The 27,533-nt window shown below is 41.1% G+C and overlaps 1 protein-coding gene and 2 long non-coding RNA genes across 5 annotated transcripts; 2 read left to right on the top strand and 1 right to left on the bottom strand.

The window, feature by feature from the left end:
• Positions 1–1,078: 1,078 nt before the first annotated feature.
• SC5D (sterol-C5-desaturase) lies at positions 1,079–17,304 on the bottom strand. Of its 3 annotated transcripts, none has more exons than XM_041771771.1 (5): positions 17,226–17,304; positions 9,510–9,727; positions 8,631–8,763; positions 6,953–7,053; positions 1,079–6,413 (listed from the first exon to the last, which is right to left on the bottom strand). In XM_041771771.1, the coding sequence occupies exons 2-5, from the start codon at positions 9,717–9,719 to the stop codon at positions 5,958–5,960; spliced, it is 900 nt and encodes a 299-aa protein (XP_041627705.1). In that variant the 5' UTR covers positions 9,720–9,727; positions 17,226–17,304; the 3' UTR covers positions 1,079–5,957. The 3 variants fall into 3 exon arrangements, with proteins under 3 accessions (XP_041627705.1, XP_041627707.1, XP_041627704.1); XM_041771773.1 differs by lacking the exon at positions 17,226–17,304 and adding an exon at positions 17,190–17,214; XM_041771770.1 differs by lacking the exon at positions 17,226–17,304 and adding an exon at positions 16,546–16,688.
• A 253-nt stretch (positions 17,305–17,557) lies between these two features.
• LOC121500996 lies at positions 17,558–18,221 on the top strand. Its single transcript, XR_005990474.1, has 2 exons — positions 17,558–17,749; positions 17,884–18,221. It is a non-coding gene; the product is annotated as an uncharacterized LOC121500996 (long non-coding RNA).
• Positions 18,222–20,611: 2,390 nt separating this feature from the next.
• On the top strand, positions 20,612–25,343 carry LOC121500997. Its single transcript, XR_005990475.1, has 3 exons — positions 20,612–20,663; positions 23,208–23,460; positions 24,158–25,343. It is a non-coding gene; the product is annotated as an uncharacterized LOC121500997 (long non-coding RNA).
• The last annotated feature ends 2,190 nt before the right edge of the window (positions 25,344–27,533 follow it).

Consider the following 27,533-nt stretch of genomic DNA (forward strand, 5'->3'; position numbering starts at 1 on the left):
AGAGGTTGATGGTTTCTTGTAAAATCAAACCTACATCGCCCCTGGGACCGAGCAATTCTACTAACAGATGTTTTCCAGAAAGAATGGGAGACATAGATCCAGACACAGACTTGTCCACTTTGTGGCAGCTTTATTCATAATAACCTCACCTAGAGATAACCCAAATATCCATCAGCAGGTGCCTGGATAAAGGAATCGCCATACACGCCAGTGTAACAGCAAACACACACACACACACACACACACACACACACACACACACACACACAGGAACAAAGTACAGACATATGCAATAGCAGGAACTTCAAAACATGTGAGCTAAAAAAAAAAAAACCTACACACGAGTACGCACTATCTGGTTCAATTTATAAGAAGTTCTACAACGGGCAAAATTGAGCTCCAGAAACAGAAAGTAGGTCAGTGGTAACCGAGGGCTGGGGAAGAGATCACAAAGATAGAACTTTTTGTGATGAAAAAAAAAAAAAAAAACTTTTTGTGATGAAGAAAAACGTTCTGTGTCTTCCTTGGGGTGGTGTTTACATGGTGCTCACATCTGTAGCAGCTCACTGAACCATGCAGTGAAAACGAGTACATTTTACTGTACGCAGATTGTACCTCCATTATGCAGGTTAAAAAGAAAAAAAATCCTAATGAAGAGGTGGACAGAAGTCACAGCAATTGCTCTCAAATATTGGAATGTACACTAAGTCTCCAGGCTCCTGTTTGCTTCTGTTGGGTAGCATACGTCAGGAGGCCAAGTGTCCATCAGAGGAAGAGGCTTAGTGTGTAAAAATGACAATTTTAAAATCAAGAGATAACAAGAGATTGTATCGCTTCTTGATACAAGAAGCGAATGAAAGTCTAGAGTACAGATATTTTAAAGGTGAGCGATGAACTTGGGATATCATTATGCTATTTTGTGGTTAAGTATGTTTAAATGTATTTGAATCCTGAGTTGCCAAGGAGCTCAGAAAAATGTGCTAAGTACACAAGCGTGCCTTTTGGGAGGGGATGAGTCAAACGTGTTAGACTTATCAAATGTTTAAGAAAATGGGATTAATCAAGTATGTAAACAGTGTCAAGTGTTTAGGAGCATTTAATCAGTCACACTTCTGATTGTTGATCAAAGAACTGAGAACGTAATTTCTCTTACTTTTGTACAAATTTTACTATATTTACATTTCAGTAAGATCAAGTCGAGCCTAGATTTAAGAAACACCGTGAAAATGTATTCTAATGCAGTATCTTAGATTAAGTATTTATAAGTATTGTCCTTTCTATACCAAAACTCTGCTTTGACAGTAAAGCTCGACAGTATAGTTCACACACTTCTTGCCTTTCCTAAGAAATTTAATTGCCAGGGAAGTTAAGTTTTCTTCTACTTTACCTCAAAACCCTGTAAACGGACCTTACGGTTTACTGCAATGCCTTTTTACAATAAAGTTATTTGGCAATACATAACTTAGCTATCTTACAATTCTTATGAAGAAAATTTATAGGAGATAATGTGTCAATTTTGGCTTTACTTACGATTCTCCTCTGTGCCCCCTATTTCAGTTTGCCCCTCATCTCTCACCCTCCAATGTGAAGATGAAAGTACCCAGGGGCCTTTTTTTCTCCCTGCAATTGATTTCCACCGAGGGCCTATCCTAGGTGTAATGACAATAATCACTGAACCTCGAAAGCAGAGGCATTAAGCACAATTTACATGAATAATAGCCTCTGCTGACATTTAATTGAGTGTTTCTAACCTATTTAATCTTATTAGGTAGGCAGGATTTTCATCAATTTACAGACAGAGAAACCAAGGTCACGCAATCTGCAAGTGGCAGAGCCAGGACTCAAAACTGGTGAACTCCAAAGCGGTTAGGGTCTGTAACTCCTCTGAGATGAATTCCACTCCAGCTGAAGCTATAGATTGTCCACCCGGGTTTGTTATTTCTTGGTGTAATCAACCAATAATTTTTGAAGATTTTTTCTTTTTTCTTCTTTCTGTATCCAGAGCACCGTTAAGTAGTTGTGATTCATTGTCATTCAACCCTCTGATCCGTACTTGTACCACTGATTCCTACAGGGTCAGAATCCAGGGTACTGGTGGGTTTTGTTTGTTTCCAGTGGAGGCTTGACTTTGAGGGGGAAAAAAAAAAAAGGATAGTCCATCCTTGGTTAGGACCCATCTGTTTCCTCTTTACTTTCCCTCTGACTCCTCCCATGCACTGAAAATGTGAGCTAATGAATAAGAAGTGAATTCTTGGTTAAAACGACAGAGTGAAGTATCTGCAGAATAAATATTTGCAGCCCCTTGTGCCAAGTGTGTGGCACCCAGTAGGGGTTCATTCAATGTTTACTGAAGAGAATGACACTTCCATTAATTCATTCAGCAAAGTATTTAACAATCCTCAGCCAGGTCTTTTAAGGACACATAGTTCAATACAATGGCAATTCACACACAGTCACTACTTTGAAGGAATCTGGGGTCTAGAATAAATAGGGTGCACTTAATGATGTTAGAGGAAAAGAAAACAGTAACTGCTGATCTAAGACTGCCAGTCAAGGTTCCTGACTCTGAAGAAGTTGGGAAGACAAGGAAAGAAATTTCTTTACCCTTTAAATTGGCTTATTTCTTTGGGTATCTTTTTTTTTTTTTTTTTCACGCTCTCCTCAGCAATCTCATGGCCTCAAACTTTTCTTCTCTCTGGGTTAATCCCACGTTTTTGTTGTGATTTGTCTCTCTACTTCCCCTTTTCCTCCCAGACATCATCTCTATTTAATGCGCCAGCACTGTAGACTCCGTGTATCAAAACCTGCGCTCATAATTCTCTACCAAATCTGTCCCTGACTTCTTGAAGATGGGAAGATAAAGAAATGTGGGGCAGGACAATGAGAAGTAGGCAGTTCACCGCCATGTAGACACAGGGAGACAGAGAAACAGCAAAGAACAGGATGGCACCTAATAAAAAGTCTCCAGGTTTTTGAAATGTGTTCTTGTACCACCTCCATCCATTTCCTAATTTCTACCATAAAAGTAGAAAATGTAATCTTGACTTTCCCTTTCTGTTTTTGAACTAAAGAAGTTTCCCAAGTCAAGGGGAAAAACCATGCACTTGATGTTCCTGTGGGAAGGAACCGAGAGCCTCACTTCCATGAATACTGTCTGAATTCCTCTAATGGAGACTGGGACAAGGCGGTCGTGGTATTGAAAACACTGCAGGACTAAACATAATACTGCCCAATGAGACTAGAATTAAAAAAAAAAGGTGGGAGGGCAGGGGCTAGTTTGATGGTTACTAACATTTTTTAGGAAGCTTTCCTCTCCCTATACATTATGTCTTTTTTTTCCTGTTCATTACACAGTACTAAGAGTCTAGACGAAAATAACACTCATGCTCGGAGTAATGGAATTAAGAGCATCAAGACATCATCCAGCGGATGAACAACTTGAAATGCTCTGGGGGCTCGTTTTCTCTTCAATGCTTTTACTGGGACCCCCCAAAAGGAGAAGAATAAATCATGTGAGCATGGCAAACTGGCTAGCTGTTTCAGAAAGTGGTTTTCCCATTTCCCATCCTCCCAGGCAAAATTAAGACACATTTCCCAGAATCTCTTTCAGTGACATGGGCCATTCGACAAAGTTTTGTCCAAAGGAACATGGGTAAGGGATATGAAGGGCTTTCAACCTGACCCACAAAAATGGTCCACGTTTTCTCTTCCCTCTCCTGGTGTGGGCTCCTTCAACAAAGAGACTGACAGGTAGCCCCAAGACGGAAGGAGTCTGGTCTCAGAATGATCATGGAAAGCTGTCCACTGGCCAGAAACATCCAAACTGGGCTTTATGAGAGAGAAATAACCTCAGAAAAGTCATGCAACTATATCCCAGTTTCCTCATGTCAAGGGCTTGTAATAGTGCCTGATCAAGAGTAAAAGCTCAATAAATATTAGCTGTCATTCACAACAGCCCAAAACCTCTGCAATGCAGCAAAAGTGGTCCTAAGAGGGAAGTGCATAGCAATACAGGCCTACCTCAAGAAGCAAGAAAATTCTCCAACAACCTAAACTGACACCTAAAGAAGCTAGAAAAAGAACAAATGAAGCCTGAAGCCAGCAGAAGGAAGGAAATAATAAAGATTAGAGCAGAAACAAATGATCTAGAAACTAGAAGAAACCATAGAACAGATCGATGAACCCAGGAGCTGGTTCTTTGAAAAAAGTTCATAGAATTGATAAACCTCTAGCCAGACTCATCCAAAAGGAGAAAGGATCCCCAAAAAGAAAATCACAAATAAGAGAGAAGTAACCAACACTACAGAAATACAAATAAGAAAACGTTCTGAAAAATGATACATGAACAAATTGGACGACCTGGAAGAAATGGATAAATTCTTAGAAACATATACACTACCAAAACTGAAACAAGAATAGAAAACTTGAATATTAGCTGTCATTATCACAGGAAACAAAGTTTGCCTCTTAATTTCCTTCTTTTTGCAGGGGTGGGAAGGCTAATGACAATCACTGGCTGGGACTGTCAGCTACAAAATACCACCAACTGGTACACTAGAATGTTTAAGTAGCACAACAGTTTAATAGTAACTCAGAAAAAAAAAAATTCTTCTGGGTGCCAAGCATTAAATTCTATGACTGGTCTCTTGCTAAAACACTCAAATCTAATAAAGATATGAAATATAAAAAGAATGTGATATCCCCTTTCTTCCCTTGACAATGAGCATTTGGGACATTTAAAAGTTCTGACAATCCACATCATTTCTGTGGTTTCAAATCGACACAAAATTTGTACAGAGAATACTTTGTGCTGCTACAATATTTAACTGATACAGTTTAATAACAGTAATAATCAACTTTTATTGATTTTACATAAATAGCTTATAGAATGCCTTTCCAAACCATTTTTTCCAATATATTTATGTTACAACACACATTTCTTTATGAAACTATTTGTTAAATCTTTTTGCACAGAAAGTGGGGAAAAGTGAAGGGAGAAGAGGGAAAATAAGATTTCAAAACTAATGTTCAGTGATAGGCCTAAATATTTGGCAATTACTTCCTTTTATAGGAAATTAGAGGATTGTAACTTTGAAACATATCAAAAGTGCAGTGCATCCATTTAATTAAAAAAGCAGTATTGTCAAATATATTATTTAGGCATCAAATTTCCCTTTCTAAATATATTCAGGCTCACATAATTTTATACTTATTAAATAATGGTTTAAAACAATAACCATCAAAGTCTTTCAATAATCCCAGATCTGGATTAAATCTCATGGTAGCGTCAGTATTTTTTTAAGTTCTAATTTATTTTTTCATCAGTAAAATGTAATATTTGACAATGTCCCCAGAGAATAAGCTTCCCCAGAGAATAAGCTTTAAGATGATAATCTTATTAAACCTGCTATTAATTAGGTCATTTGACTTAGCCGCTAATATGTTCTATCAGAATTTTTTTTTTCACACTGATGTATCCACTTGTACAAAATACTATACGTAGTCATTATACCAACATCGAAGACAACCATTCCTGAAACAAGAATCATGTTTATACTAGTAGTTCTTTGTTATGATGCTTAGTCTTGGTATTATCAAGCACAATGTATTTTCCTTAATGAATATGGGTGGATTAAGGCAAAAGGACATCCTAGTCCCCTCAATAGTTTATTCTTTATCCTTATAAAAACTATTGTTGAGGCTATACAAATTACAGATATGCTGGCTAGAGAGACACAACTTGTCTTTGAGACCAACACCTAGTATTGTAAGCATGAGGTTAAAATTTCAGGTGTTCACAGCATTCTCTCTTGACCTACCATCATGATCATTCCTCAGCAGTACCCACAATGTGGACTTTCAAATACCACTTACTTGCCATGTCTCTTGGTAGTATGTATATAGATTATTTTTCCTTATTAAAAAGACTTTATAATATTTAATAATAGGGCAATAATCTACTCAGTCTTTGTAAGCTCTCCACTGAATAATTTTTCATTTTTACAACCATTTTTTGTATGGGTGTTGCACTTTTCTTCTGTCATCTTCTTCACATAACTAAGTGGTCCCTTCCCTTCAAAGGAGGAAGGATTTTTGAACGAGCCTCCAATTCTATCCCACAACGTGAAATACTGTCCATAGTTATAGTCGAAGAACATGTGGTGGTCTGTATGATGTGCTGAGCCATTAATAAATGGCCTTAAGATTTGGGGAACACGGAAATCACCATCATGAATGGAAATTGTCCAGATATTAACCAAGATGTATAAACTTAAGTAAACCACTTTGTGTAATGGGAAGATAAAAGGGTATATATGGTAAGGTAGACTCTGAAGGAAGCCATCCACAGGGTGAAAAGCATGACTTGCAAATGGAGTAGGAATCTTCCAGAGATGATGAGGTTTGTGTATGCGCTACAGAAGAAAAGAACACAGTTAAGAACCACCTTTACTTTTCAACTTAGCTTTTCATGCTCATGTTGTAGAAATGACCTAACTAAAAAAAAACTCTTTAAATTCAGCAAAATCACTTTATAAAATGTACCTCTTTACCTAAAAACAGTAACATTTCAACACAGCCCCTCCAGACCCATAAAGAACACAAACAAAATGCACCTGGTATCTATCATAACTATGGCTACTTAGGTATTTAACAAGTGAGGGGAAACTTTTAGAAATAGAAAACAGAATTTGGGGGCACCTGGGTGGCTCAGTTGGTTAAGCGTCCGCCTTTGCCTCAGGTCATGCAGGGTCCTGAGATCGAGCCCAGTATCAGGCTCCCTCCTCAGCAGGGAGTCTACTTCTCCCTTTGCCCCTCCCCTGCCTGTGCTGCTCTCTCAAATAAATGAAATCTTAAAAAACAAACAAACAAAAAAACCCCAAGAAAACAGAGTTTATAGACACACACTGCTGAGATGTAAGTATTTTTCTCTTTTCCCTAAGAATGACTCTACCTTATACACAAGTCTATGATGAAGGCCTCTGTGAATCCAGTAGATCAGCATGTCCGTGAAAAAGAGGAAGGACAGTATACTAATAATGAGGCGAAACCAGCCTAGAAAAGATAACAGGATATATCAGAATCAAGATCCGGCTTCCAGGACCAGAGTTTACTTGGTGCTCGTCCATCTATGTGCACAAAATATGATCCTAGACTCAAGCACTATAAACTATTTTGGCTAATACATTATAAATTAATCTCCTTTAACTCTCTGGTATCTGCTTTTTTCCTCATTTCCCTCTCATAAAAACTTGAAGTTAAACTATGAAGGCACTTATGAGACAGAAAAAGCATACACTTAGGGCATCTTTATTATTTAAATCTCTGAGCATAAATAACAGCGTTTATTTTTCCTCCATATTAATCTTCGTAAAACATATTTTTACATACTATCTTCCTGCTTAGAATTTTTTTCCCACTAAATACCTCAAGCCCAGCATTTACTCCCTAACCCAGTCTTTTCTGATCTTTTCAGCCTCATCTGTTCTTGTACTAACCAGGCTGGTTTACTCAATGTCCTCCCAACATCTTAGAAGTCTTACCTCTTGTACCTTTACTTGTTCTCTTCAATGTATCTAGAATACTCTTTCTCTTTTTACTTTTACTCATAAACCTATCTACTTTTCAAGGCTTAGCCAATTCATCACCATACTGTATAATTTTTGTTCCTTCCTTTAAATATCTAACCTCTTACTTGGACAACAGGTGTGCTGGTGCCAGCAAGCCTGGGTTCCAGTCCCAGATCCACCACTTATTTGCTGAATGACCTAGGCAAGTTACTGTATATTAATTTACTCCCTTATAGAAGGAACATAATAATAGGACCTAAGTCACAGAATTGATGTAGAATAAGATGGATTGATACATGTGAAAATCTTAGCACTATAGCTGGTACATATCAACATTCAATAAATGATGTTAACTACTATTCTTACATTCTAATACTAGATATACTAGAACTGTACCTTTATTCAATAATTTCAAAATTTCACAAAAATTTAGTTAAGGCACTGCAGGACTATCCATAATAGAAAAAAAAGGAATAATCTAAAGATCTAAAAAACTGGGATCATTTAAATAAACTATGGATATCTACACATTGTGATACTGTAACTAATATATAATATGTCCAGATTTACGACATGAAAATCCCGGCATATACACTACGACAAAAAAAAAAAAAAAAAAAAAAAAAAAAAAATCAAAGTCCAAACCAGAATGCATAGTAGGGTTATATGAAGCTTTCAGGCATTGAAAAGAGGAAGGATACATGTCAAAAGAGATGGGTTGTAGGTAGCAGGATAGTGGATCTAACAAATCTGTCTCTTGATTTTCTCTAATTATCATGGATTACTTGGGCTTTTTTTTTTTTTTTGAGTCTGACGTTAACACAGAGAATAGTGAATGAAAGCAAAGGTCTCTTTCTCTGATCACACCCAGCTTCCCCTGGGCAATATTCCACCTACAACCAAGACTTCAAAATTGATAGACGAGGAAATGTACTATGTGGCAAAGACATGAGTATATAAAAACAGAACGTTTAAGCAATTAAACAACTTGTAATTATTTTAAAAGAAGAAAAAAAGAGGCATATTTGGTTCTTTAGAGAAACTACTCTGTGCTTAACTTACCACTGGGAAACTCTCCTATGTCATCATATAATTTGCTGTAACCTCTCAACTCCAGCAGGAATAGTAACACGGTGGGAATACTAATCCACGGCAATGACTGGACAGTAAACATAATTTCTCTATAGACTTGATTCTGAAAGTGAAATCATCAATACTTAAAAATCACAAAAATCTCTGTTAAACAAAAACCAGTGTAAAATTGTCTTGGATTGGATTTTTACAATCTCTTTTATATGAAGGAGCTTGCTGCCAAACTGCTTCTGTGAAAATGTTAATATATGGGAATGCGCATGGAACATTCCTTTGTGAAGACCAAATGCAATAAATACTTTAAATTCTGAAACTTTCTTTCCTTCCCACAATATCTGCATGCTAGATTTCTCTTCGTGGAATAAGCATGTCTTTCACAAATAACTTCTATCCTCAACCCTCTCTTGATTCTTTTTCTTTTTTTCAGTCCTTGTAGTCACTGATAAATACAAATAACTGGAATAAAAAGATGATTGTAAAATCTACAATCCCCTATCTAGTCAGAAAATAGATATATAGTAAAAACATATTTCAGTTTGTGAAAGTCAAACATTAAGACAATTGCACAAATGAGTACCTTTATGCATCACTATTAGCAAATTCTTGTCTATGTATCCAGGAAGACACCAGGCTTGTAATTAAAACGACAACAACAAAGTTGGATTCATTTATTTGTTTAAATTAAGAGAAGGAGAGGTGGATCAGCCCTACCAAAAATATCTAACCCATCTGAGGCTGGTTGCAAAAATTTTACTTAATGGTTATAACCAGTTTAATCTGAAAATTCTCACACACAAATACTTATTATTTTTACTGTAACAGCAAGAAGTAGGTAAGAAAATCACTTACCTTTAAAAATTGTGGATGCTTCATCAACGAATGATCATAGACAAAGTAATAGCTCAGCGTTGCAAAGAAGAAATAAAGGATATAAGCACCAAGATTTGTCACAATCAGGAGACTAATAGTTTGTCGGAAGATGTCATCCTCAGACCATGAGGCTGGATAGATGTACGGTGTAAAAAAATAATAATCTGCAGCACTGAGTACAAGATCCATCTTAGCCCCTAAAGGATAAACATGTGCAACAATTACTTACCCATGCTGATAGTTCTCAATGCAAAGAATTTTTGGAAAACCATACATGAAGTTTCTGCTTTCGTAAGCATTTACAACACAAGTCTGTGGCTACCAGAATCCCTGAAATGCCATCTTTAGAGCCAGAAGGGATCTTAAATATCATCTCTAATCCAATCTCTTCATATTATACCCGGAGACATCAGAGCTCAGAGACACTAGGCCCAGAACAGGTTCTTCTCTAACAGCTAGCTGGCAAGGGGCATCAATTTAGATCTAGTGCCACCTTGGTGTTCTTTTCCAAAGTCTCCTCAGGCAGCGTGGCAAGTAGTAAAGATGCAGAATGTGGGGCATTCAGATGTTTCCTCCTTCAGCTACAAGGTTCAGTGGGACTTCTCTCCTTTAAAAGGACTCTGATTTCAGAGTTTTCTTTCAGTGCTGTGACTTAAGATAAATTTGCTAGATGGTATTTATGCTGCCACCTCAGGGACCATCTGTTCTTGTGACAGAAGGAAAGGCCACTCCCATCAACAGAACAAAAGGAGACAGATTCTTGGGATTAAGAACTAGAATACGCTTATTCCTCTTGCTGCTAATCAATACTCTGGGTCAGGGGCTGGCAACTGCAAACCTGTGACTAAAAGTTTGAGGAGGAGAATGCACACAACGGCTGTCTGGGAACAATTTAAAATTGTCAACTGTCTTCAGTCAGGCCTGCCTCGAGCTTGGATCGCCCTTACGTGGTAGTGAACCAGCCCACAGATTTTTGCCCGTTCTGTGAGGCTTGTTCAAACACTTGTAGATGGGAATATATACTGACATATTATTTCTTTGCTACCAGGTTATGAATATCCTACAGTTTGGTGATCTTCTCTGCTGGTAAGGTTGTAGGGGAAGAGGCACGATCCTACACTGCTCTGGGCTTGCAAAGTGGTGCAACTCCCATGCAGAGCAACGTAACAACATGCTGCCCCGGTAATCCGCCACCACTGCAAATTTATTCTGCATTCAGGCTGTCGTCAGGTTTTATCTTGGCTAATTCATCGGTGTTATGTTTAGCGATTTCATGATCAGCAGAGTCATTTTCACCATACTTTCAGACGTTTTTCACTACACTGTTTCCTAAATTTCCAAATCCTCCCTTCTTAATACTAACATCTGTCTTCAGCAGGAGTTCTTCATGATATACCCTAGCGTGTTTCACAACCAACAAGGCAACCAGTGGCATTTATGTACGTTCCTGTTGTCAAACCCACTTAATCAAAACATGGTTAGGATCTTTATTTCCCGGCCTGGGCTGTGGCTTTTTGTTTTTCATTAGTCCTTGGTCCTCGCCACCAGCATAGAACTTCAGTAATCTGTTTCCCTGTAAGTCACATGTAGTAGTAATTCCTACGCCGTCTTCTTCAGCAGAGGGCTCACAGACACTACCACATGCAAGCTCCTACAAGAACTCCATGCGATTACTAGGGACGGATGCTTCCCTTCATCCTGTCATTCATATGGGCTATCTGTAACTATTTTTAAAAATATTTCTACATGCAATTAAACCCAAAGTGACAATAATAGTCTCAGCAAAGAGCAGAGGTAGGAGTACCTGACAGGTGTACCAACACACAGTGAGCACCTCAGTCAGTCGGAGAAAGCCTGTGCAATTAAATGAATTTGAGTGCCAATTTTTAAAAAACAAAACAAAACAAGACCTTCTGGTTTTTCAGGCCTTTTCAGACTCTGAAACTATAGCTAAGGGACTGTGGACCTATGTTCCTTTGTGTTGTTTATTTAACTGATGTAAAGGATTTGGATAGCTTTCCACTTTATGCTATTTAAAGCAATGCAACAATGATTAACTCAATTTTGCATAAATTTCTACAAGCAGAAGAGCTAGGATGAAGATGAACTGCATTGATAACTTTGGTAGATTATCAATAGGTTGCTCTGCATAGGAGCTGCACCCCTTTGCAAGCCCAGAGGACTGCAGGATTATGTCTATTTCCCTACAAACTTACCAACAGAGAATATCATCAAACTGTAGGATATTTGTTAATCTGATAGCAAAGAAATGATATCTCAGTATATATTTATCTTTTTCTTACTATGAGTGAGGTTGAGCATCATTTCACATATTTAGAATATTTATTTTCTGTGAAATTATGTGTTTATCCCTTGCCCATTTTTTTTTTTTTTTAAGATTTTACTTATTTAAGAGAGACAGTGTACACACATGCAGTGGTTAAGGGAGAAGCAGGGAGCCCGATGCGGGGCTTGATCTTAGGACCCCAGGATCCTGACCTGAGCCGAAGGCAGCTGCTAAACAGACTGAGCCACCCAGGTGCTGGGTTTTCAGTTTCTTAAAATCAAATTCTAGGGGAGCCTGGGTGGTCTAATTGGTTAAATGTCTGCTTTTGGCTTGGATCATGATCTCAGGTCCTCAGATCAAATCCCAGGCAGGTTAAGTTCTCTGCTTAGCTGGAAGTCTGCTTCTCCTTCTTACTCTTGCTCTGTGCTCACCTTCTCTCTCAAATAAATAAAATCTTAAAAAAAAAAATCAAATTGTAGAAGTTCGTTATCAATTTATAGAAGTTCTTTATCTATTAAGAGTATTTAGCTCCTTGTTTGTGATAGGAGTTGTAAGCATTTCTTTCCCCTCTCTTTGTCATGGAAAATTTTAATTAACTAATGTCCAATGTCAGATATGGACACATATCCTTCATCATATGTTGTTAATTCATTAAAATCACAATTAAGTATTAAGTACTACACTAGATAATGAGCATACAAAGATGGAAAAGATGTATCTTTTCTAAATCCATCTGAAAGGCAACTAAGAAACAATTACATCAATACAAGTGCTATAATAAAAGTATATACACAAATTCTATATAATCAGAAAAGACAACAAAACTACCCCAGTTTATAGTAGAAGGCTCCATAGTGACAACATCTGATTCAAGCTTTAAAGGCCATTATCAGAAAGAAAAGGTTAGGGACAGCCATTTCAAATAGAAAGAACAACTTGCAGGTGCCTGGGGGGCTCAGTCTGTTAAAAGTCAAATTTTTGGTTTAGTCTCAGGTCATGATCTCATGGGTCATGGGACTGAGCCTCAGTGGGGAGTCTGCTTGAAGAATCTCTCCCTCTGCTTCCCACCCCCAATAAATAAATAAATCTAAAAAGAAAGAAAGAAATAACTTGCCAAGGAATGGAAAAAGTCATGGTACATTCATTACTCATTGAGTGTCGCTGGTGGGTGCCAAATAGTGAGATAGGGATGAAATGGGGGTGGGGGGGTGGGGAGAGAATGTGCCAGGATAAACCTGGTAAAAGGAAATTGGTTTCAGGCTGTGAAGAGCTCTGCTGCCCTGATAGGGAATATGACTTTCCCTCATACACGATGGGGAGATACTAAAGGTTTCTGAGCAGGAAAGAGGTTCTCATCAGACCCATATTTCAGAGAAACCACTCCATTAGGAATATGAGTACTGATGAGAAGTAGAAAGACTAAATTGGTTGATCCTGTGGTAGACTAGCCCAGGAGCTCTAAGAACACACATACATATTCATCAGAGATTTAGCAGGTAAAAAACCCACAGGGCTTGATGACCAATTAAATACTGGAATGTGAACAAGGAAGAAGTCTAGGATGGCTGTGAAATTTCAGCTGGCCAGAGTAGATGGTAATATCATCATCAGCACTGAACGAGGGAATGCTGGGAGAGCGGATAGATTTGATGCTACAAGGACAGGGGTGCATAAAGAATGAGGGATTCATTTTGGGTCTTAAATCTAATTAAGCAGAGACTAATAAGCTTTAAGTCTATGCTTACTCTTAAACGTAGGCAGTGGTCTACATACAAACATGAATCCCAAGTTCAAAAGTGAGCTTGTAAGCAGCTGAAATTGAAGCCATAAGGAGTAGAGGCTGCCAAGGGAGATAATGTAGCAAAGAAAGTACACTAAGCAGTAGTAGTAGGAAACATACACATTTAAAAACCAAACAGTTGAGAAGGATATTGTGACACCACTAAAAGTTGGTTAAGAGTTTATGAACCGGGATCCCTGGGTAGCTCAGCAGTTGAGCCCGTGCCTTCAGCCCAGGGTGTGATCCTGGAGACCCAGGATCAAGCCCCACATCGGGCTCCCTGTGTGGAGCCTGCTTCTCTCTCTCTCTCTCTCTCTCTCTCTGCGTGTCTCTCATGAATGAATAAATAAAATCTTAAAAAAAAAAAAAAGAGTTTATGGACCAATCTGGATGTTACCTACAGTGTCCCATGGCCTAAGTCAATATGGTACAGTCCAGCCAAAAACAATTCAAACATTAACTACTTTCCTTTATTCAACCTTTAATATCAGATGCAAGTAATAACTTTCAAAAGATCTCAGTCCTTGACTTTAAAAAATTCTATAGTTCTGCTTTTATCTGAAGACCACGCTAGTTGTGTTAATTTGTATATTCCCTGCACATAATTGCTGTTATACTGAACCAGTGCCTGGACAGGAGGAAGACATGTGTACCTCAGTCATTCCAGAGGCAGTTTAGATCCTGTGAAATGAAACCCATTTTGTGCGTTTTTAGAATTTGGGTTTCAATTCATTCTATTTGTTGAATGTAATAATGAGGTATTCATAAACATATCGCTATACTTTCTGACATCTAACAAAAAAATCTTCTGAAATCAGTTAACAATATGATCTCAAAACTGCAATTCAAATTTGAAGTTTATATTCAAACCCACGTCTGTAAAGGTTTATCTTGTTAAGGTTTAGAGACTAAGTCCCCAGAGTTTCACCACCATCTGACACAGAGAAGTTAGTCAAAAAATAGGAGCTATTATTATTGCTGTTACTGGGCCACAGCAGAGTCAAAATTACTTTAACCTATGGGAGAGCAAAGTGTCATTTGATTTTTCTTTGAAAAATAATTGATAATATCTAATATCAACATCTGCTATATAAACACTTGGTACCATACATATTAGCTCCTTTGACCCTTTCAAGAAACCCTAAGAGTTAGGTACTAGAATTATAAGTACTAGTATTATTAGGTACTAGTATTATGGATGAAGAAGCTGGGCACAGGCAAGTCAAGTAATCTGGCGTGCCTGGGTGGCTCCATCAGTTAAGTGTCTGCCTTTCGCTCAGGTCATGATCCCAGAGTCCTGGGACTGAGACCTGCCTAAGGCTCCCTGCTCAGTGGGGAGTCTGCTTCTCTCACTTAGCTCATGCTCGCTCTCTCTCAAATAAATAAAATCTTCAAAAAAAAATTTCAAGTAATCTGCTTGGGATCATCAAGTAAACAAACGCTGGGGCTGGAGTTCAAACCCACGCAGTCTAGTTACAAAGTCCCAAGCTCTTCTACCAAGACTTGAACGAAGTTCGACTGCCTCTTCATCACTATCTCAACTCTTCAGCTCCTTAATTTTGTAAATTCTCAGTGATGGCAAACTCACAGAATTTTGCATAAAATTTTAAGGCGTGTATACTCCCTTAAGTCCGGGGCCCCACAGACCCTAAGTTAAATTACCCTGACTGAAACAGAAGCTTTATATTGTTTTACTTCTACAGAAACAAAACTTTTTCATAAAACACAGTTACTAATAAAACACAATTAGGCTAGAATGAGTCTACAATTACTCTGGCTTTAAAGTATAGGTTATAATAGTCAACATTTGTTGAGAACCAGGTATTATTTAAAAGCATTTTTTAAATGTATCACCTTGCTTAGTTCTTTTTCTTAAAAGATTATTTATTTATTCATGAGAGACACAGACAGAGGCAGAGACATAGGCAGAGAAGCAGGCTCCCTTTGGGGAGCCTGATGTGGGCCTGATCCCAGAACCCTGAGATCACAACCTGAGCTGAAGGCAGACGCTTAACCACTGAGCCACCCAGGTGCCCCACTTTGCTTAATTCTTACAACCCTACCAGGTAGGTAGATACTTCCTTTTTTTTTTTTTTAATTTTTTTCATTTATTTATGATAGTCACACAGAGAGAGAGATGAGAGGGGCAGAGACATAGGCAGAGGGAGAAGCAGGCTCCATGCACCAAGAGCCCAACGTGGGATTCGATCCTGGGTCTCCAGGATCGCGCCCTGGGCCAAAGGCAGGCGCCAAACCGCTGCGCCACCCAGGGATCCCTAGGTAGGTACTTCCATAACTTCCATAGACAGAGAAACTGAGGAGAGAATATTTAAATAATTTGTTAAGTACTAAGTAACAATTAGGATGTATATTCCAGAACCTTGTTTCTCAGCTTCTACATTGTAATTATCTCTCAACTTGTATACATACAGACGGGGAATTCTGAATATCTCATACTAATTGCATTACATAATGAGTGGAAAAGCATCCTCTAAGTGATCGAGGATCATGCATTTATTATTATTTTTTTTAGATGCTTATCATTAGAACCCTAAGCACACACCACTGTGGTGCTGTAAAGTCAGATAACCTGCTGGAAGGTTTAGGTTAGAAATAATCTAGCTAACACAAGCTTGACAGGTTGGAAACTTTTCATTCGGACGTTTGGAACTTTACTTACTGATACCACCTTCAAATTCACTCTGCTGTAACCTATGGATGCCAGTAGGCATGATGTTTTCCTTTTCGGATGCTAACTTTTTTTTAAAAAAAGATTTGATGTATTCATGAGAGACGCACGGAGAGAGGCAGAGACAGGGGCAGAGGGAGAAGCAGGCTCCAGGCAGGGAGCCCGATGCAGGACTGGATCCCAGGACCCCGAGGTCACGACCTGAGCCGAAGGCAGACGCTCCACCGCTGAGCCTCCCAGGCGTCCCTAGGATGCTAACCTAATGGATGATTCCCCTTCCCTTTTAAGGCTTCTCGACCCGCGTGGATTGCTGTCCGTCCATCCTAAGTACGTCGCAGTAAGTGGGGTTTGCACCGTAACGGTCAGGAGGTCACCACCTAATTTCTTTGCCTCTTAAAAAAAAATCCCCCCAACACAGAGAGAGCTCCGTCTCAAAGTAAGGCCTCGGTGTTCACCGCACAGACCTCCCTGCAGGAGCGACCCGCGGCAGCCACCCCGAGACTTTCCGTTTCCTCCCCCGCCCCCGCCCCATCACCACCGCGGAGCGGGCCGGCAGGTGTCGCGGAGCGGGCCGGCAGGTGTCCCGGCGCCCCTGCCCCATCACCGCGGCGGTGCCGGCAGGTGCCCGGAGCTCCCGCCCCATCACCGCGGCGGTGCGGGCGGGCAGGTGTCCCGGAGCTCCCGCCCCATCACCACCGCGGAGCGGGCCGGCAGGTGTCCCGGCGCCCCCGCCCCATCACCACCGCGGTGCGGGCCCGCAGGTGTCCCCGGCGCCCCCGCCCCGCCCCGCAGCGGGTCCCCGAGGCCGCCCGGACGTGGAGCCTGCGGACCGCGGGGAAGGCACACGGCGGCCGCAGGGCTTCCTCAGCCGGGAACCACCCCCCGCCGGCGGCTCTCCCTCACCTTCCCTCCCCGCCGCCGCCCTCGCGTCAGCCCTACCTCCGGAGCGCGCGGCCCACTCGGCGTTCGCGGGGTCGCAGGCTGCGGGGCCACTGGGCGGCGGGCGGCGGGCAGCGGGCAGCGGGCGGGCAGGGCTGGGGGGCGTGGCCGGGCACGCGCTCCCAGCGGCGGCGCCGCCAGCCAATCAGCGGCCGGCGGCATAAGCTGATATGACGGCAGATCGCGCGACTTGGCTGCGCGCGGCTCTCGCGGTCACGTGGGCGCCGCGCCCGGCCACGCCCCCTGCGCCCGCCCGGGGAGGTGCGGGAGCCGAGCCGCGGAGGGCGGGGCTTCGGGGTTTGTTTCCGTTCGCTCGGGGCGGGGGGGGGGGGGGGGGCGCTGCGGGGGTAGCTCGCGGCCGGGCCGGGAGCGGGCGCGCTGCGCTGATGCAGACCTGCCTGGGCGCTGCGCCTCGCGGGGACCCAGACGTCCGAGGAGTTGAGGGTTGACGCGGCTGTGCCGGCGCCAGCGCACGAAGCCGACGTGCAGCGCTGAGTGCCCGGAATTTGGCCGAACTAGTTTAGGTGGGTGTGTCCGTGACGGAACAGGTGAAGCACCTGTGTGCGCACTAAGTGGGCCTGCGTGCGGCCCCCTGGAGGTCTGCTTCTGCCCGAGAGTGGGTGCTTCATTGGTTAATTGTTTTCCTTTTGTTTTGTAGTTCTTTGCTTTTTTCTAAACGTGAATTGCGTTGATCACACTTGTCAGTGGGATTCCTGGGAGCCCCGGGACTGTGCTGCTGCTTCTCGAAAGGCCAAACAGCCGCGTCAGCATCATCTGGGAGCTGCTTGGAAATACTCCTGGGAACCAGCCAGGCCTCCTGGATCAGAAGCTCCCCGAGGGCCCCCAGGAATCTGTGTCTAAACAAACAAACCCGAAATGAGTCTAATGTTTGTTAAAGTCGGAGAACCACCGCCCTATCGTGGACTTGACCAATCAGAAGAGACTCTGGTCCTCCTTCCGCTTTGCTCCTCCCAGAGTGATAAGTAGAAGGGGGGGGGGGGGGAAACGCTGGGAAAGTGAGAGATGACTCAAGTTTGGGAAAGATGCATTTGTTTCCTTGTAGGACCGACAGAAGTGCTGTCCTAGGAGGGGAGAAATTATTAGACTCCAATCATAAAACACCTTTTATATGAATGTTGTTTTAGATATCAGTGGCTTGCATCCTATTATCTATTTACCTATTTATCTATCTATTTATTTATTTATGAGAGATCCAGAGAAAAAGAGGCAGAGACACAGGCAGAGGGAGAAGCAGGCTCCACGCAGGGAGCCCGACGCGGGCCTGGATCCGGGGTCTCCATGGGATCACACGCTGGACCAAAGGCAAGCGCCAAACCACTGAGCCACCTGGGCTGCCCTGCATCCTATTTTTTAACTGGCCTGTGACAGCATATTAGTTTCAGATGTACAGCACAACGACGTGATGATAGCATATTCGTTTCAGGTGTACAGCACAATGACGCGTGAAAGTGCCTTCTACTTTCCGAATCACGTTTCCTTCTTTCCTTTGTTGTTGTTCTCATTTAATCCTTTAATTTGGGGGATTAAGATTTTTGTGTTTCATTTCTGAGGAATGTAAAAATGTGATTGACCCTCAAAATAAGACGGCCAGGTATTTTGCCAGCAAACATGGGTTTGAGAATAGCAAGAGAATTGCAATTTGGGATAAGCAGGGTATGGCGAAATCATAGGCAAATCCCCAGAACAAGAGAGGAATGCTAGTTTATAGGGGAAAAGGGGAGGTTGGGAAGGCTGTCGCAAATAAAAAGCCCATTGGAATAAACAGAGTTGGAAGTAGAATGGCTTTACAGGGGGCTGGGTTGTGACGATATTTTATTGGCTGGGCTGTTGCCAAGGCAGAGGAAAACCTTCCTCTTGCTGGGGTCCTAAAATAAGAAGAAAAGTAAATGGACTTGCAAAGTTAGGCTCTTCCTGTTGAGTCTGCAGTTGACTAGGAGCCGTAGGTGTGAGAGCGCTCCCTGCTGGCCTCTCAACTCCATTATGGTTAGACTGCTTTATATTCTCACAGATTTATATATACACATATATAGTATATACAAATATATGTATATTTGAAAGATTTTCAATTTATTCATGAGGCAGAGACATAGGCAGAGGGAGTAGCAGGCTCCTTGTGGGGAGCCTGATGTGAGATTTGATCCCAGGAGCCGAAAGCAGAGGCCCAACCACTGAGCCACCCAGAAGCCCCTTATTCTCACAGATTTAAAAGGTATTTAGTACAAAAGTTCCACATTTGTGGCTGCTGTAGCCTTGCCTATATGACTCGTTTAGTCTACGAATATATTTTTTCCTTTTACGTGAATTAAGTAGTTTCACATTTAAAAAAATGACCTACTGTGAAAGATTGGGAAATCCGACCTTGAAATTATAAACAAACTTGAAATAAATATCCTGAGTAGCTGGAATTTTATCACTGAATATGTGCTAGATAATACAACACCACCAGATAGTGATAAATGTTGTGAAGAAAACAAAAGGGTGAAGGGTCAAAATTGATGAGGGCTGTTGTTTACCCAGCATGGTCAGAGTCCCTTTCTTTGTGTGGGGGAAAGTTTGACCAGAGTGGAGTTAGGGGGTCTCATTTACTTACAAGATTCTAAACTAGGATTTAGAGTCTGAACGTTTTTGATGAGCTGGTAGGGCCACTGGCTCACAAACATCTGTTTGTATGAATTTAGTTTTTAGAGAGAAAGGAGTATTCAAGAAAAAGGTAGGTGCACAAGTACCCAAAACCAGAGGAAAAGAAGATTCATTCCTCAACCTGGTGCCATGGATTAGGTTTTAACTTCTAGTGTGGTACTTAATATTCTAGGGATCAGAGATCCCTCTGAAAATGAGATGAAATCTGTTGTCTGTCCCCCCCCCCCCCAAAGTACACATTGCATACAGTAGAAGCTCTTCCTAACCACTGTCCACTTAACTAATGTTCGCAATGCCCTTTCTGAAACATGCCAGCTGATCCCTAGAAAATACTAAAGACTCACAGCTAGTAGCTTTCACTTTGGTTCACACCTGTGTATCTGCTTCTACCAATTGAGTGGAATGCTTAGCAAGGGTCAGTTGTATTTGCTACCAATCTATTTCCATCATAGGCCTCATAATTATATAATTACACAAATTGATAAAATTTGAGTCTGCAAAGAAAAAGAATTTTTTTTTCAGATATTTATTTATTGTAGAGCAAGTGAGAGAGCACAAGCAGGAGGGTAGAGCTAGAGGGAGAGAGAATCCGAAACAAACTCATGCTGAGTATGGAGCCCGACAGGAGGCTTGATCTCATGAGTCCAAAGATCATGACCAGAGCCAAAACCAAGAGTCAGAGGCTTTAACAGGACAGTCAGAGACTGTCCCACCCAGGTGCCCCAGGAATTACTGTTTTTAGGAAGACCAAAAATGCTTTGGGAAGACAGGATAAAGGTGAGTGCCAATAAAAATAGCTATGAAACTGGGTGTAGGCCAGATGGTTATGAGAGACTAGAAAGATTTTTTTTTAAGATTTTATTTATTCATGAAAGAAACAGAGAAGGCGGAGACATAGGCAGAGGGAGAAGCAGGCCCCTTGCAGGGAGCCCCACAGGGGACTCAAAACTCCAGGATCACGCCCTAAGCCGAAGGCAGACACCCTACTGCTGAGCCACCCAGGCATCCCCAGAAAGACTTTTTAAAGCTTTAAATCTGGTAGGATTCTACATTCAACTTGATTAGCAAGAGTCCTTAACTTGTCTTTACTGGGAATAAATTAAAACTGAGAATCAAATGCAAAGCGCTAGGCACATAGTTTATGCAATTAAGACTACCCAGAACTTCAACCAGGGGGACTGTACTCAAAAGAAAGTCTTGGGGAGTGACTGAGGAATAAATACCTAGGTAAAAATAAAATTCTTAGGGTATATGCATTGATGAGGATGTAGATTAGGCTTCATCTGACAGACACCCAAAATAATAGTGGCTTACTCCAGAGAAAAGTTTTTCTTTCTTTCACATAAAAGTGTTAATTAGCATACTTGTCTGTGGTAACAAACCCTCAATTTATAATGATCCCAACACAATAGAAACTTATTTTTTCTTTCTTTTTTTTTTTTTAGAAATTTATTTTTCACTCAAAAAAGAGTTCACATGGATGATCCTGGTCATTGGGTGGCCCTCCTCTGCATGGGATCCAGATTTTTCCACCTTGTAGTGGAAAAATTTTCTGTGTCTTATCTAGAGAAATGGGAAAGAGGGGATTGAACATGCATAGCCACTTTTTTAAAGGCTTGGTCTGAAAATTCCATGCATTCTTTTGTTACCAATCTCAGTGACTACACAACTCAGTTATATGGCTGGGTCTAACAGAAAGGGAGGCTGAGAAATGTAGCCTTCATTCTGGTCAGCTAAAATCAGTTCCTAGGGGCACCTGGATGGCTCAATTGGTTAAGCATCTGCCTCTGGCTCATGGATTCTGGGATCCGGTCCTGAGTCAGGCTCCCTGCTCAGTAGAGAGTAGGCTCCTCCCTCTGCCTCTCCTTTGCCTGTGCATGTGTACACTCTCTCTCAAATAAATAAAATCTTAAAAAATAAAATCAGAGTTTCTATTGGTATAATAGTTATCTCTTTATAACAAATCACCCCAAAATTTAATGACTTAAATATTTACTTCATGGTTTTTGTGGATCAGGAATCTGGATGCAGCTTAACTGGTCCTCTGGCTCTGGATCTCTCAAAAGGCTGCAGTCAAGGTTTTGGCCAAGGCTCTATTTGGAGAGAGTTGGTTCCAAGCTCACTCAGTTGTCTGTAGCAGCCTTAGGAGACCACCTCCAAGTTCACTCACAAGGCCATTGGCAACCATCAAGTCCTTATTGGTTATTTCCAGAGAAATTGATTTCTTGCCATGTTGGCCTCTTCGTAGGACAGCTCATAACATGGGCGCTGCAGTAGAGCAGGAAGGGGAGAAAGCAAGAGAGTGAGCGAGACTGAAGCCAGAATCTTTTTGTAACCTAATATCAGAAGAGATTGTGGTATTTTATTAGAAGCAAATCATAGGTCCAGCCTACACTTAAGGGAGTGGATTTCACAAGGCAAGAACACCAGGAGGCAGAGATCAGAGATAGTATTTTAGATGCTATCACAGTTACTCTGAGAAAAGGGAAAACCAATATTGGGAAACAAGCAATCTCTTCCAGTGTATTCATATTTCTTTCTTGTGATTCAGTCCTTGAATGAACTTTTGTCAATCAACCAACTAATCCCAACTATGCTGCATAATAATAAAAGTTAACACTTAATAGGCGTCAGGCACTGTTTTAATCTACTATTTGTATTAATGCTTACACCAACCCTTTGAGGGAAATGTATTTATATTTGAGCAATTTACAGACAATTTGAAGCACAGAGAATTTAAATAACTTGGCCGAGGGCACAAAACTTATAAGAGTTAGAGGAAGAATTATGAGCTCTTTGTAGCTGGCTGGTGGGTAGATTGGCCCGTGGGAGTGTTGGGCCCTTTTCCCCTCTGATCTTCTTTGGATGGTTTTTGTTCCAGGCATTAGATATTTTCCTTGAATGCAGATGCTGATCAATACTCCCTGAGGACCCTCCACAGGTCTCTGGGATTTGCTCTCTGCATCTTTCTCCTGTCTGGCACTCTGTCCATGAACTTGAATTGCTTTCGTCTCTCCATACTCTTCACTTCATCTCCTCAGCTAAGGCAGCCCATTGGGCTCTACCTTAGTGCTGTCCCTGCCCCACATCCTTAGACACTCTCTCAGGGCAGAAAACTGGGGCAGTCCCTGGACTCATTCATTTGTTCCCCATTTCTCAAACAGCACCGACCTTGGTTATCTGACATCCTGTGTCTTGAAAACCATTCTTTGGTGTGTTGTTTCAGGCAGAAGGGTAAATCTGATCCCTCTTCCTCCCTCTTGTCTAAAAACAAAAGTCAGAGCTCATGCTTCAAGCACTTCTCTGTACCATCTTCTACAGAATACAGAAGAGTACATAACACTTTTGGAAATTTGTGGCCATCCTCATCGCCATCCTGGGACTGTGATCCCATGTTATGAGGCTGTCACCAGTAACTGAAGGAGTTTTTGTAAAGACCTCTGTGAATCGTGGAGAATGGAAGCAATGCCTCTTCAACACTGGGTGATGAAACAAGACACACAGTGAAAAGAGAGGCAGCCTCCTCATATCTCCTTGGAACACGGCCTGACTACAGTCCAGTAAGGACTGGAGGGTATGCTCTGTCCACTTTTAACAAGCTAGTCTAGTTTCATCAAAGATGCAGGTGCATATTATTTAAAAAGACAAATACCATATAATAGCTGAAAAAGAGAAAAAAAAAAAGCTGTGTCCACATCTTAATCCTGCCCTGCCCAGGCGACTACTCTTTTCAATTTCAGCTGCATAGTATGTCATGTACCTCTCTATTCAAACAAACACAAGTTAATCATGCTTGCTGGGCCATCTAGGGATATCTTTCTCACTCTGGAGCCCTGGGATTAGGACTATGGGCTAGAAACAATGCTTTTACAGAATGCTGGCCATGTGATTCCTGTTAAACAAAATTCAGCTGAGTAGACCTGAAGATCTATTTGGCTTTATTCAGCCACTCATTAATTGGGCAGCATCCCATTTAGCAAGAAGAGAGCAACTCCCAAGGAGGTGTACAAAATGGAAGGTGCGTAAGGACAGGAGAAGAGTGAGGCAAGGAACTTAGAAGAGTGGATTGTTTCAGGCAAGATCCCCTTCCCTTAGGGGAAAGCCGAGGGTCTTCTGAGGCAGATTACCTCACTAACGCTGATGAGGAAGTCCCAGGCTGATTGGCTTAAAGTTCCACTCTTGGAAGAGGCTGAAACAGTTCAGTTGGGTGGGAAGTTTTGGTGGGGCTTAGCAAAAGTGACTCCATTTTGGGCCTGTTGTTTCTTTTTTAGCACTCCCTTCAACGGATTCCATAGCAACAGCAGAACATAGGATCTTTCACATGTACCAGTGAAGCACACCCATAAGTTTCCAGAAATAACAAAAGGAGAGATTTTGTTTGAGACCATGGGTAAAAGCAATGGATCTGTGACAGTTGAACTGCTAATGTGTTGTCAGGCTTGTGGGTCCTGAGGAAATTTGAGTTAAAAATAAAAAAATATGTGCTGGAATAGAATAATGCGCAGACAGGATATTGATTTTCTCCAAGGAACTCCAAGCAGCTTCACAGGTCAAGTTAGGACTTGAAGAAGTGGGAGTTCACCAGTGCCAGGTGATAGATAGGACTAGAAGGGAGGGGGGAACTGTATGTGCTGTGGAGCTTCACAGGTCAAGTTAGGACTTGAAGAAGTGGGAGTTCACCAGTGTCAGGTATGGGTAGGACTAGAAGTGGGGGGGAACTCTCTGTGCTGTGGGTGACAATATGAAAGAACAGAGTGTTCTGGAATGAGAACAAGGTATACTATAATGCTCAAGTTGAGAATTCTTATAAACAAGACCTGAGAGGTTGAATGAATTCTATTTGTTGGAATTCTTTGAAGCCTGGGATGAATTTCTTTGTGGGAAAATTTAATTAGCATCTGCCAGGCTTCTTGGGGATTCTAGTAATCCAGGATCGCTCTAACTTAAATTCTCACTTTGAGGTCTTTAATACTACCAAGACAACAAGAATTTGGCCTGAGGGCTGGCTTTCAGTTCTAAATTCTTTTATTTTCTTTCTTTCTTTCTTTTTTTAAGATTTTATTTTTAAATAATCTCTACATCCAACATGGGACTCAAACCTACAACCCTGAGTTCCAGAGTCGCAAGCTCAGCTGGCTGAGCCAGCCAGGTGCCCCTCCGTTCTAAATTCTTGGCAGTGATTTCCTCCGCTTGCTCAGCACCAGCATTTGAATTTATTTACTTCTATAGTTCCCTGGAACCAGCGGTGGAAATTTTTTATAAAGAAGTTAATCCAGATGCCTATGCCTAGATCACCAAATAATCAGAAACAGAATGAGAACCATCTTTCTGATGAAAGAGCCTAGCATTTTATTTACCGGCACCTTATCTGATGAGAAAGCCGTTTCCAAATTTCTTTGCTTTAGAAAATTTGAGTAAATGAGAGAACGTGGAAATGGCTAGTCCAAATGACAGCTGGACTTCCTGGAACATCTTTTATCTACTTTGATTTTCACCAGTGGACTTTGAATGCCAGAGCAGGTCCCAAGGTTTAGTGCCAAGATCAATAGTTTTGAAGACTTGGATCCAATGCCAGCCTCATTACACATAAAGTTTGTAACTCTGGGGATCCGTTGCTCCTCTATAAAACAGGACACTAATATATACTGTACCTATTAATTTGCTAGGGCCACCATGCCAAAGTACTACAAACTGGGCAGCTTAAAACAACAGAAACTTATTGTCTGACCAATCCGCAGCCTGAAAGTCCGAAATCAAAGTTCTGGCAGGGCCCCCTGAAACATTTAGGGAGGAATCCTTCCTTGCCTCTTCCTGGTTTGAGGTAGTGGTCCTCAGTACTTGGTGTTCCTTGGCTTGCAGCTTCCTTAACTCAACCTCTGCCTCAGTCAGTTATGTAATGTTCTCCGTGTGTGTGTGTGTGTGTGTGTGTGTGTGTCCAAGTTTCTCTCTTTAATGACATCCGTTTTTAGGATTAAGGTCCCATACTACTTCAGTGGAAACTCATTTTCATTGATGATTCTTTCTACGACAGCCCTATTTCCAAATAAGATTACATCCTAAAACACTGGGAGCTAGGACTCCAACATTACTTTTTTGGAAATCAATTCATAACAACTATCTTCTAGGTTACTCACTTTTCTGTGTTCCTCAAAATACATCATATGTATTGTACATACCTTAGTTATAGCACCTGCTGTTTTAAAGGCCACTAACCTTTGAAAAACTTCCAGTATAATTAACATACAATGTTATATTAGTTTCACGTGTAGAATATAAAGATTCAACGATTCTAAATGTGACTCAGCAATCGTTAATATAAGTGTACTCCAAATCCACTTCCCCTATTTCACCATCCCCCTGCCCAGGCCCCCTCTGTTTATTCTCTATAGTTATGACTCTGTTTTGTGGCTTGTCTCTTTTTAAATGTATTTGCTTATTTTTTTCTTAAATTTAACATATGACTGAAATTATATCATATTTGTCTTTCTCTGACTTACTCCACTTAGCATTTTACCCTCTAGATCTATCCATATTGTCGCAAATGGCAGGATTTCATTCTTTTTTATGACTGAATAATATTCCATTGTGTATATATATATATGACATCTTTATCCATTCATCTGTCGATGGACACTTGGGCTGCTTCCATAGTTTGCCTATTGTAAATAATGCAGTAAACATAGGGGTACCTCTATCTTTTCAATTTGGTGTATCCATATTCTTTGAGTAAATACCTAGTAGCAGAATCACTGGATCGTTTGATAACTCTATTTTTTCTTTCTTTTTTCTTTTTCGTTTTCTCTTTCTCTTTCTCCTTCTCTTTCTTTCTCTTTCAGAACCCTCTCCACACTGTCTTCCACAGTGGCTGGAGCATTTTACATTCCTACTAACACTAGACAGGGATTCCTTTTTCTCCACATCCTTACCAACACTTGTTTCTTATGTATTTTATTTAGCCATTCTGACAGGTGCGAGGTGATAACTCATTGTGGTTTTGATTTGCATTTCTCTGATAATGAGTACTGTTGAGTATCTTCTCATGTGTCTGTTGGCCATCTGGATGTTTTCTTTGGAAAAATGTCTATTCATGTCATCTGCCAATTTTTTAAGGTTTTATTTATTTGAGAGAGAGACAGAGAGAGACAGAGAGAATGAGCAGGGAGAGGCAGAGGGAGAGGGAGAAGCAGGCTTCCTGCTAAGCATGGAGCTGGATGTGGGCCTGGATCCCAGGACCCTAGGATCATGACCTGAGCCACCCCAGTGCCCCTCTTTTGCCCATTTTTAGCTGGATTATTTTTTTAGTATTGAAATGTATCAGTTCTTTATATATTTTGAATGTTAACCCTTTGTTGGCTGTGTCATTGACAGATAACCTTTTGCCATTCAGTAGTTTGTCATTTTGCTTTATTCTTTCCTTTGCTGTGCAGAAGCTTTTTATTTTATTGTAGCACTAATAGTTTATTTTTGCTTTTATTTTTCTTGCCTCAAGAGCTATATCTAGAAAGAAGTTGCTATGGCCAATGTTGGAGAAATTACTGCCTATGCTATCTTCTAGGAATCTTATGGTTTCAGGTCTCACATTTAAATATTTAATACATTTTGAGTTTATTTCTGTGTATGATGTAAGAAAGTGATCTGGTTTCATTC

This window comes from Vulpes lagopus, chromosome 10 (genome assembly GCF_018345385.1).
Source record: "Vulpes lagopus strain Blue_001 chromosome 10, ASM1834538v1, whole genome shotgun sequence".
Taxonomy (NCBI): Eukaryota; Metazoa; Chordata; class Mammalia; order Carnivora; family Canidae; genus Vulpes; species Vulpes lagopus.

Coding starts and splice junctions, on each gene's coding strand:
- SC5D (XM_041771771.1), bottom strand. CDS start 9,719: ATGGATCTTGTACTCAGTGCTGCAGATTATTATTTTTTTACACCGTAC. Junction 8,764..9,509: donor AGCATCCACAATTTTTAAAG/GTAAGTGATTTT, acceptor TTTCACTTTCAG/AATCAAGTCTATAGAGAAAT. Junction 6,414..6,952: donor ATCATAGACTTGTGTATAAG/GTAGAGTCATTC, acceptor TTTCTTCTGTAG/CGCATACACAAACCTCATCA.